The sequence below is a fragment of the Cajanus cajan genome, chromosome 1 (assembly GCF_000230855.2).
Source record: "Cajanus cajan strain Asha chromosome 1, NIPB_CcT2T_4, whole genome shotgun sequence".
Lineage (NCBI taxonomy): Eukaryota > Viridiplantae > Streptophyta > Magnoliopsida > Fabales > Fabaceae > Cajanus > Cajanus cajan.
The window spans coordinates 86,062,642-86,075,431 of NC_138517.1; the positions used below are offsets into that span (position 1 = coordinate 86,062,642).

Genomic DNA, 12,790 nt, shown 5'->3' on the forward strand with positions numbered 1-12,790 from the left:
TATCAGTTGGGCTGGGACCCACTCCTCCGATTAAGTCAAATGCCTTACTTTCTACTGAATATTTAATTATTAAAGAAATGAAAATAAGGAAATAAATTGTTAGATATTATTTAAAAGTTTAAAACTTTTGAAAAAATGTACATGTGATTTATTTATGATGATATTATTTATGTTTATAATTTCTCATTCTTAATGAGAATCACTTCCATTTTATGTGTGACACTGACAGTATTAAATGAGATGAGTTTTTATGGAAGAATGAGAAGTCTCTTAATCTTTGAAAGATATATTTTTATCTATTAAAGTAATATTTGAAATTTGTTCTATCGACATAAAATTAATTCCAATGCTTTTCAATAAATAAAAAGAACATTCTTATGTAATTTTTCTCAATTTTAAATACCAATTTGTTTTGACTCTACAATACTCTAATACTAAAACAAATGGGCACTTAAATATTTTTATACTACTTACCTTAAATTACCGATTTTAGCTTTCATACCGAAACTAAAGTATATGGAAAAAATAATGTTGAAAGGAGTTCATATGGAGAATTACCTGCCTTAATCTATAAAGCTAAACAGCTAGGTTAATTACAGAAATTTGAACTAAATATTTTTGCTATCAAACTAATTGAACAATTGAACATTCACTGGATTGGATTTATATAGGTAGAGTGTTGCAGTTCTCACAAATGCTCCATATATTGATGGATTCAGTAATTGTTTCATTGAATCTACACTAATAGGGAACTATTTTCATTGAACTTCAGAGTGACTACCAAAGCTACACGAAGTTTGGTGAATTATATATTATATCAAGTGGACTACATCTTAATTCCTTAACAACCCTTATCACTGTTAACATGGTTGGTGTTGTTGTTGCTGGATTTTTGGATGCACTTAATGGAGGATTTAAATCTTGGGGACCACTCTTTGGAAAGGTTTTCTTTGCCTTCTAACTTCTAAGTAATTTTTAATCTCCGCCCATTTCTCAAGCTCTCTTTGGTAGCCAATAATAAATAAAATATTAGAAAGATAGCATTAAAAAAATATATTACTAACATTCTTTAATGTTAAAGATATGGATGATGATAATGATTTAAGCCACATTAATTATTTGTTGAAATATGTAGCATTTTAAAGTAAGGTCGCAAATGTAATTGTTGCTTCTTTTCTATGAGACAAATTTCGTGCGTAAAAATAAAGCGTTGATTGATTATGGGTTTGTTTAAATTTTTCTCTTAAAAAGTGCTTTTCTAATAAAAATAAATATTTTTTTAACCTTTAAACATATTTGTCTAAACTTCTAGTTTTAAAATAAATATTTTTTTTAAGGATTTAGGGTTTAATTTTTTTCAAGAACCAACTCCTATCAGTTTAAAAAATTACTTTTTATAAAAAGCACTTCTTTTTAAAAATACTATATTAAAGTTTAATAAAACAGACCTTATATCATTGTGAAGTAGTTGATTTTTCTTTCAATTGTTGTATTCGATTGTGACCCCGAACGATTTTAAAATTTTGCAATTTGTAAGATTTTTAACATTACCCCAATTTTAAAATCGTATACTTGAAAAAAAAATCACATAATTTTTTGTAAAATGGTGATAAGGCACTGCCATTAAAGGGTTGTCTCTTTCAAAATATCATACTACCTGGTATTAATTATACGTAATACATTTATTAAAATCAAGAAAATTAATTAAATTACTATAAATTTTAATTTTATTTTAAAGATATCCTTTATTTCAAGTGGTTATTAATTTAATGCAAGCTATAAGCAGTAATGGATAAGAAAATTTTAAGTTGTGCGCAATAACTCAACTAACTGTATAAATTTGTAATACTAATAATCTAATATAAAATGAAAATTAAAAGTGATATTATCTTATTATAATTATAGATATATAACTAAACAACCATTTAGTTATATTTTTTCTTCATTTTCTCATCTTATTTTTTATGATATTCATAAAGATAACTTTTTTATGAAAATGTTGAACGATAAAAGTGAAGCATGAACCTTGTAGTTGAACAATTATCTTTTCTTAATTTTTAATTATATATTATTTTTGTGTCATAATTATTATATTATTGTTTGATATATGCAATAAGTATTTTAATAATTATTCTTAACTAAAATATAAATCAGTAACAAAAACAAACACAACAGTAATTATAACATTCAAAATTGAAAGATTAAAAATTAAAACAAAAACAAAAAAATCAAGGTAATTTTTTTTAATAAACTAAATTATGTTATTGTTAATATTACAAAACCAATATTTTCATTAAAAAAATACAGCATATTAACAACAAAATTTAAAGATAATTCTGACGAGAAAAGAGTGAAGACAATTGTTTATTAGAATAAAATATGAGTAAAATACTAATATACAATATGTTAAATATAATGTGGGCAATTAAAATTAAAATAGAGTTTGTCCCATGTGTTTGCCGTAATTTTAAATTGGTATTTAAACGCATACTAAGTTGTTAATAATAATAATAAAAAAGTCGAAATGTTTCTTAATTAACAAATAAACCTTAACACATACGTCTAATCTCATACATAAAAAAGAAAATCTTATTGAGATGAATATTTTTAAAATTAAATTTGGTTGTTATACTTTTTAGACAATAATTAATTATTATATAATTAAAATTTGTTGAATTTTGTAATTGTAACACGCTAGAATGAAATTATTAGCATACATACACATGTATATGTTTGTAAAATTACGTAAATTTTAGACAAAACTGTGTTTATTTTATTGAAATGAAAATGATCTAACAACTAAATAGGTAAATAAAACACCCTATATAACTTCAAAAGAAACATAAAATATATCTCTCATGCATAAGATTTAAAATCTTAAATGACAAGAAAATAATAAATAGATGTCGTAAACTAATTAACAAAAACAAATGTTTCTCTTGCATGCTTCATTTTGTTGGGAAAAGAAGCCTTCAAACAGCGACAACGGAAGCATACACACAAAAATAGAGAAACAAAAACAAACTCATTTTATTTCTCTCCACTTACAATTTTTACAAGGACAAAATTGCAAACCCTCTCATCACAAATTTTCTGGAAAAACTTGGAAACCTTCATACACAAGTTTTCTGGCAAAACTTGGAAACCCTCTCATGACACACAACTACCCAAGTCCCCAATACACCCATTGGAACCTATGTTGTTGTGGTGAGTAGACACTAACTATCACCTCTTATTTATAGTAGTAGTCTACCACTCCCTTCTTCAAACTTCATGATGTGGGACTTTGGAGGATACCCACACACTTTGGGCACAACATTCCTCCCTTCAAAACTACCCAATGTGGGACTTTGGAGGATACCCACACACTTTGGGCACAACATTCCTCCCTTCATCCAAAGTCTCACATTAACCCATCATCATTCACAAGTTTTCTGGCAAAGCTTGGAAACCCTCCTTCACAAGTTTTCCTGGCGAAACTTGAAAACCCTTTCTCACAAGTTTTTCTGGGGAAACTTGAAAACATCTTCTCTTCACAAGTTTTCTGGGTGAAACTTGAAAACCCCTTCCCACAAGTTTTCTGGCGAAACTTGGAAACCCATCTCTTCACAAGTTTTATGGGTGAAACTTGAAAACCCCTTCCCACAAGTTTTCTGGCGAAACTTGGAAACCCATCTCTTCACAAGTTTTATGGGTGAAACTTGAAAACCCCTTCCCACAAGTTTTCTGGCGAAACTTGGAAACTCATCTCTTCACAAGTTTTATGGGTGAAACTTGAAAACCCCTTCCCACAAGTTTTCTGGCGAAACTTGGAAACCCTCTCTTCATATGACCTTCTCGGTACACTGCTTCTCTTCCTCCCTGGTACACTGCTCCACCATCGAGCCAGTCACCCGATCAAACCATCGGCTCTGATACCACTTGTTCGGAAAAGAAGCCTTCAAACAACGACAGCGGAAGCATACACACAAAAATAGAGAAACAAAAACAAACTCATTTTATTTCTCTCCACTTACAATTTTTACAAGGACAAAATTGCAAACCCTCTCATCACAAATTTTCTGGAAAAACTTGGAAACCTTCATACACAAGTTTTCTGGCAAAACTTGGAAACCCTCTCATGACACACAACTACCCAAGTCCCCAATACACCCATTGGAACCTATGTTGTTGTGGTGAGTAGACACTAACTATCACCTCTTATTTATAGTAGTAGTCTACCACTCCCTTCTTCAAACTTCATGATGTGGGACTTTGGAGGATACCCACACACTTTGGGCACAACATTCCTCCCTTCAAAACTACCCAATGTAGGACTTTGGAGGATACCCACACACTTTGGGCACAACACATTTTACATGCTATGTGACATTTAAATTAAATAAATAAGACTTTTGTACTTGGGAGTGTCCAAGGGATACACAACATGTAAAATACTACTGGACTTAAATATACTTCAATAATTAAAAATTAACTCAAACAATGAAAAATACGAATATGATAAAATATTAACATTCAAAATCAATATTAATTCCCATGAGAGTGGTAAAATCGAGACATATAATGAAAATTAATGTAGAAAACATATATGGGTAATCATAGATTTTTTTTTTTTTTTTATCTAAACCCTAGCATGCGTATTCACAAACACTATTAGAATCCCAACATTACAAGATTAACATCTATCCAATGTTATAAATGTAAAGTACAAGGATCATTAAGAAGGGGTTGAATTAGCTTTTAAAAATTTTAAAAGCACAATAAAATTGATTTACCTCTTTTTAATGAATTCAAAAAATATTACTTGAAATCTTTATTTTTGAAAAATAATTTCTTATCTTTAAAAAATGTTATTTCATAAGTAAATACATAGATCAAATATGTTTTAGAGTAAAGAAAGTATACAAGATTTTCAAGAATGCACTTCAATATTAAAGATTAAAGCAAGATAATAAGGGTAAGGAGAAAGAGATTCATGCAACAATCTATATTGGTTTACTTTCATATAAAGTTAAACCTTTAAAGAGAGAACACTATTGACATATCATGTGAAAAACCAAACCAAAACATCATGACATCAATTCCATCTTCCTTTTCTTTTACTCACAACAACAACCACAAGAAACATAATTAAAAATTTGGTTATACAATTAGGGGAGTGAGTAATCGAGCAAAGATGAATTCAATCATATCAATAAATACAAGAAGGAGAATAAAGCAAAGAGTTGCACTTACTTGAAATTGCTTAAGAGACATCATAAAATATGCAATTTTGTTTTCTCCTTACTCTCTATGTCATAATTAATTAGGCATCATGTGTGTTCATGTGCCTATTAGCCTATTTTTATCATACCCTAAATGGATCATTTCCTTGATGAGCATTTCTCTTATCAATAAATACAAGAAAGAGAATAATGAAAAGAGTTACAGTTACTTAAAATTGCTCGAGAGTCGTCCTATAATATGTAATTTTGTTTTCTCCTTACTCTAGGTCATAATGAGGCATCTTATGTGTTTATGTGTTTATTACTCTATTATTATCATACCTTAAATGAATCATTTCTCTGACGAATCATTCTCTTATGTTATTAAAGTCTATTTTAGTAAGATGTTATGCTAATTACTTAAAAAATTATTGAGTGGAAATGCATGAATTGACCTTTTCAAAAGATGTATACTTGAGAATTCTAGGAGATGAAAGTCCAAAACTATATGTTGTTTAAATTGCATATTTTAAGTCATTTATTTGATAAAAGTAAGCAAAGTTACCCAAAAAAAAGTCCTAAATTTTAGCGAATTTGGGCACAAATTTGATGCACATTTGAACATTTAGTTATGAGAAAAATAAATTTACTCGCCAGTGGCAATTTATTGCATAAAGTTCCTATTTAAGCATCACTAATTGCTAATATTTCTATAAAAAAAATGACGAGAATTGATAGCTAATAGACTATAGCACTTGTAGCTAAAAGGTTGATAATGATTTGAGGTCAAACTAGTAAATTATGACTCATTTATTTTAGGCTTTGACATACGAGTTTTATAAATAGTTTCATGGAGAAGATTGTGAAGTTTTATAATGCTTTAATTGATTAGAAAGATGAATACACTGGTATGTATGACACTTTTCATGAGGAATAAAAACAAATTTTTAAGTTGGTTTTAGACTTGTGATAATTTTTTTGCAATATAGAAAGTTTTGACTAACTTTTTATATCGATTATAAAATAATTGATATAAAAGTCATATTTTTAAAGTTAACAAATGCTTCTATTATTATATTATTTCTTTTTCACTATCTCACTTTTTTTGTTTCACCGTCACACTCTTTCTTTCTTATCACATCTCTTTACGTTATGTCATCACATTCTTTCTTTCATGTCACATCTATGTGTTTCATTACCATGCTTTTTGTGTCTTGTTGCATCTCTTCACATTCTTTATCATCCTCTTTTTCTCTCGTTTTCACATCTTCTTTTGTAGTCACAACATTATGTGTTTCACCACTACCATGTTTTTTCCAAACTACCAAACTATTAATATTTAAACAATAACAACAGAAAATACAAAAAAGGAAAGTAGAGAAAAAATAGTTTACTTGAATGAGAGAGAATGAGGAGGATGAAGAAAAGAAAATAGAACAAAAAATAAGAGTTTGGAACACGGGATTGCGTTTTTGATAAACTCTTGTTTTTTGATATAAAAGTTTAAAGCATTTTTTATGTCTAATATTGTTTCACCCATTATAAAAAGACTCAAATTAAGATTTAAATATATTTTTAGTCTTTGCAGAATTAACTAATTTTAATTTCGATCTTTATAAAAAGATCTTTATTTTTTATCCCTCTAAATTTGAAACCATTATTTTTAAATTTGTATATGATTATTTAAAAAATTAAGTGAACATCTTAGATATTACTTACAACAAATGTTAATGATATCATATTAATCTTTAACACTTCTAAAAATTTATATAAATCCTTAAAATAATCATCATTTATTTACTTCAAAATAATTCTTAAAGATAAAAAATAGTCACTTTAAATTTTAGAAAAATGAAAATGAAAGAAAAATATTTTGCAATGATGAAAACTAAAATTTAATCATTCCACAAGAATCAAAATGTTTATAAATTTTAAAAAGAGAATTTTATTTACAGAAACTAAATTAAAACCCATTTATTCTTCAAAAATTAAAAGCATGTTTAAGACTAATACTAATAAGCGCATGTAAGATGTGTTGAATCCCACAACTTATCTATTGGAGTAGAACATCGATATTAATACTTGCATATTAATCATTCAAAGTGAATTAGCCAAGGTATTTTTTAATAAATAAAAAGGTTTATATTAAACTAATAAGTAATGATGGAAATAGGGAAATAGCATTAGAAAAGTGTGGTAACGTGGCATTTAATATTTAAGAAAGAAAAGTGGCACACACAGACACAGTGACAGAGTCACAAGTCACAAGGCACAAGGCACAAGGCACAGCACAGCACAGCGTTTATCTCTCTCATTTTGTAGTACAGTATGAAAGCAGTTGTTGTGATTGTGATGCTCCTGTGCTCCTCCAGCATTGTGACATCCCTGAGAGCCCCTGAGCCAGAGCCAGAGCCTCCATCTCCAGCGCCAACATCCTCCCCATCGACACTTGACCCAAAGCAAGTGATAGCCCTAGAATCCCTAGACATCCCCACAGCGAGGGACCCCTGCGGCCAACCCTCATTCCACAATGCCACCCTCTGCGACAACGCAAAGCCCTTCCGCCACCTAATATCCCTCCGCCTCGCCAACTGCTCATCCTACCTCTCCCTCTCCTTCACCGCCCTCAAGGCCCTCTCCACCCTCCGCTCCCTCACCCTCCTCAACTGCCCCGCCGCCCCCACCCACCTCCCGCCGCAGCTGGCCACCTCCCTCACCTCCTTCACCTGCGTCAACAGCCTCCGCAAGGTCTCCGGCGTCTGGCTCTCCCAGCTCCAAAACCTAACCCACCTAACCGTCTCCGACGTCCAAGTGAAAGCCTCCGGCCCCTTCGTCATCCTGGCTCACATGTCCAAACTCACCTCCCTCACCATCTCCAATGCCAACCTCACCGGATCCCTCCCCGGCCACCTCCACTCCAACCTCACACACATCGATTTCTCCCTAAACCACCTCAAAGGTTCCATTCCCCCTTCCATCACCATGCTCCTAAACCTCCAAACCCTAAACCTCTCCTCCAATGCCCTCTCCGGCCAGATACCTCCCTCCATTGGAGACCTTATTTCCCTCCAAAACCTCTCCCTCGCTTCCAACTCCTTCTCCGGCTCCATCCCCGATTCCCTATCCGCTCTACCAGATTTACTTCACATGGATCTCAGCTCCAACCAGCTCAACGGCTCCATCCCTAAGTTCATTTCCCAAATCAAATCCCTCAGCTACTTGAATCTCGCTAACAACAACCTTCGCGGCGTTCTTCCCTTCAACCTCTCCTTTATCAACCGCTTGCAAGTCTTCAAGGTCGCTGGGAACAGCAACCTCTGTTATAACCGTTCCGTCCTGTCTTCCAAGTTGAAGCTTCGGATCTCTCCTTGCGATAAGTTCGGAATGCCGGTGTCTCCGCCGGCGAAGGATTCCTCCGCCGATGATACCACTGACGACGATTACGATGAAACGGACGACGAGGGGAGTAGGCACAAGAAGGACCATCATCACGGACCTAACAAGTTCGTTCTCGGTGTCGCCATTGCGCTCTCTTCCATCGTCTTTCTCATTGTTTTCTTGATCTTGTGTTCCAAATGTTGTCGTTAGAGCAAATTTTGGTTTGGTTTCCGGGTTTTAGATTAGGAAAATTCATCCATTCGGTCCAGTGCTTGTTTCATATATTTATTATTATTATTATTATTATTATTATACAGTGGTTACACCATTACAAGGTAGGCTTCAGAGGGAGAGGAAACAAAATGAAAATGTAACTGCCGAAACAAAATTCGAAAATAGAAGAAAAAAAAAAATTGTTAAATTTTGGTGAGGGGATATCTGTTAAAGGTGCAGTGTGGGAGGAGAGGAAAATGAGGAACAATTGCTTGTGCAATGCAATGGCTAGGTTTTAACACCGTATTATTCGTTGTTTGGAGTAAAAGGTGGATGTGGATGTGGTTTCTTGAACATGTATGTTACTTGGACTACAAGCGTTTGTTTTTCACACTTATTATTCATAACGCTTTTCTCCTCACTTTCCTTTTCAATTCATTTGTTTCTTTCACTGTTGCATTCATTAATTGTCTGCCTTTTTACTTGCTTAGCTGGGGAAATTGTGTTTATTTGCTTTCTAGATTCTTGGTTTGTTCATACTTCATATACATGGAATTCACTTCACCGTAGAAGTTGGAGGCCAAATTTTGTGAACATTAAGCTAAATAGCTGGATGGTATGATGATACTTATTTCAGGTTCTTTTACATGTGGCTAAAATGGTGATGCACTATTATTTGTGGGCACAAGTTGAGGAGAAAAATTTGTTTAGCTTGACTAGGTCTCTAGGAGAAAAGGACAGCAGTTCAAGTAGATAATGGTTGATGGTATGATTTGCAAACTGGAAAATAGTGTTGTATGATTGTGAATATCTGGCTTTGGTCCAATTTTTTTGGCATGCGTTACTGTTGAATGGTTGGATGTGAGCTGTCTGTCCTACTTGATTTCCACACACATTCCAAACTGGAAAATAGTATTGTATGCCAAGTACTAAAATAATGGACTGCTAATATTTATCCATTATTCATTATATGCCAGCTTCGGATTTTTTTCACCATAGGCTGTGTGATTCTCCTACAATCTACGTGTCATAAGTGATTAGTTTTGTGAGCTCCGGGAGTTGAATGTAAAGTCACAAACTTGTGTTACTGACCTCCTGGACTTGATTGTAAATATAATTGTTTGGAGAAGATTGCTTTGTAAATTATTTGGTGACCTCCTACGTTACCTCTGATTTACTTTTATAATTATTTTTTTCCTAAGGTTTAATTATTTTTTAATATTTTCATTTTTTTCACAATCAAATAACATCAAAAATTCTCACAATCAAATAACATCAAAAATAAAAATATTATTCAATTAACGCTATTAATTGTTACATATTTGGATAGTTTTTATCTTTTATATTTTAAAAAATAAAGGTCGCGTAGATTTTGTGAATCAAATGACATTAAAGATAATATAGACTACTCAATTAATATTATACATTATTTTTTTCTAAAAATTTTGTTATGAAAAAACAATTTAATTATGAAAAGTAATGCAAATGTATAAATATGTACAAGCACAAGAAGCGGTAACACTCCTTGAATTTTTATTATTTTTTTACTTGATACTACTAACTTGAAACAATAAAGCAAATGAAAAGAGTAGCTCGTCTACTATGCCACCAATGTAAAACTCAATCTTTTGAGTTTATGTTCTCACATTAAAAGGTTTGAAAAGAAAACTATGAAACCTAAAACTAACATGTGTATTGTTTGAGAAGTACAAATCTCCACAACATTTATTGAAATCCCGAACTTCAACATTTTTTTAACGTTTTGACTAACAAAATGAAATTAAAAAAAAAAGAGCATATTACTTGGAGTTAAGCGGCTACTTCTCACGGTTCTCATTAAGAAAAAAAAAAACTTTCATACAAAAAGTAATAGACATTTATATGATCATGTAAAGTAAAAATAGAATCAAAATTGCACAAAATAATAGACCTGCGATTTCATGGTTGTCCACCCAGAAAAAAAAAAAAAAAAGAGACTTTTGTAGGCTTGGGTGATAGTTATAATATTGTTCTGTTGCTCAATGACTTTCTAAGAAGTTCCTGTAGCAAAAAATCCCCTTTTCTTCATCCTCCCTTCTTTTGTTTGTCAATCTCCTTTTTCCCGTAGATTTCTTATTTTTTGGTTGTGCTTATAACCACTTCATTCACTTTGTAACAACTTGATCTTATCCAATATTAACTAAGTCCAATCTATCAAATATTGATTAAGTCAAATACTTCATTTTTTTTTTCTTTTTAATAAAAATAGGATAAAATTTGTTGTTCACAAGTTAAAAAAAGTTTATTTTGATAAGCTTATCAGTAAGTTTTATTAAAATAAATTAAAAAAGTTATACGAAAATCATAAGTTACTTCTGTAAATTTAAATAAATTCTTCCGAAGGATACTTTGGGGCTGTACCAAAAGAAAAGGATACTTTGGTTAATGTCATTTATGATGAAGAACACTTATTCATTTATACACTCTTACATTATAACCAATCTTTTAATTTTAATCACCAGTACAAAACTAGCATTTTACAATAACAACAAATATGAGAATAAATTTTCCCACCATCATATTCCTAGGAATATAAAAAAGATGAGAATTTATGTTGTATAAGAGAATATTTGACAGCAGGTATGCAGACTACGCATCAGAGGGAATTATTTCTGCCAAAGGAGATGTGTACAACTATATGATTATGTTAATGGAAATGTTTTCATAGAAAAAAAGCCTACAGATGATATGTTTGCTGTAGGCTTGACCTTGAAAATTTGGATTAGTAAGTCAATGCCCAATTCAATCATGGAATTTGTGGATTCCAATTTGGTACAACAAAATGAGGATCATATTGGTGACATATTAGCTTACATATATATTTTGAGATTAGCCTTCAATTGTTGCACAGATTCACGTGATACACGATTTAGTATAAACAAAAACTCACTGCATTCGATCAAATGAAAAAAAAAAAAATAATAAAAAATAAATAATATATATATATATATATATATATATATATATATATATATATATATATATATATATATAATCATAAGCCAATGAGTTGTACTTGTAGCTTGCACTCGATCCATTAATCTTTAAATTGTCCTAGTGACGGGCTTGAAACTTTCATATACGTAGTATCATTTTTTTTCCATGTCTTTGGATCTTGCTGTAATAATAATAAAAAAAATTAAAATCATAAATAACGGTATATATTTACTGTTTTCTTCCATTTTCTTCCTTGCACATTTATCCTTGATTCATGCATGGATATCACGTAAAACATGGCAATTATTAATACTGAGAAATAAAATGCTTTTATTATTCATCGGATGCGTGCATAACACAGAATAAATTTTCATTTTTAAAGAAAGTATTAATCTACAATAAAATACTGTATGACCCATCAGATTTGTGGAACCTTGTTATGGAATACTTTAAGTATACACCTTTTTGTATCATAAAACAACTAACGAAGCCTCACTTCTGTACAACTGTGGCGTCTAATTCCATCCATATTCATCTGCAGATTTCTTCTGATTGGAATTAGTAGTCATTGAACAAATTAATAATTGTTGAGTCAAGTTAAAAATACTGATGCCATTTTTTTTAGGCACTTCATAAGGAGAAAAATTTATTTAGCTAGAAGAAAGAGACAGAAGCTCAAGTAGATGATGGTTGGTGATATAATTAAGTTTGCTACAGGAGAAAATTTATGTATGATTGCGAATGTCTGATTCTGGCTCAGTTTTATGGTCCGTGCTACTATTAGGTAGTTGCTTATGAGTTGTCAGAGCTACCGTGATATAAGTAAATAAAAAAACTTTCCCACAGATTCATTTCCACGTTAGATTAGAGACTCAATACTAAGATGGCTGTTAAATCCATTATTCATCATATGCCAGATTAGTAAGGTGAGAAACTTGTTTCACTGATCCTCTAGACTTTGTTGTAGATACAATTACTTTTTGCTGCTATATCATTTAATCTTTGGGCAACACTCATGC

The 12,790-nt window shown here is 31.4% G+C and overlaps 1 protein-coding gene across 1 annotated transcript; it reads left to right on the forward strand.

Moving 5' to 3' along the window:
* The first annotated feature begins 7,440 nt into the window (after positions 1-7,440).
* Positions 7,441-9,258, forward strand: LOC109812715 (receptor-like protein 51). Its single transcript, XM_020376739.3, has one exon. The coding sequence runs from the start codon at positions 7,533-7,535 to the stop codon at positions 8,790-8,792; it is 1,260 nt and encodes a 419-aa protein (XP_020232328.1). The 5' UTR covers positions 7,441-7,532; the 3' UTR covers positions 8,793-9,258.
* Positions 9,259-12,790: the final 3,532 nt, after the last annotated feature.

Coding starts and splice junctions, on each gene's coding strand:
- LOC109812715 (XM_020376739.3), top strand. CDS start 7,533: ATGAAAGCAGTTGTTGTGATTGTGATGCTCCTGTGCTCCTCCAGCATT.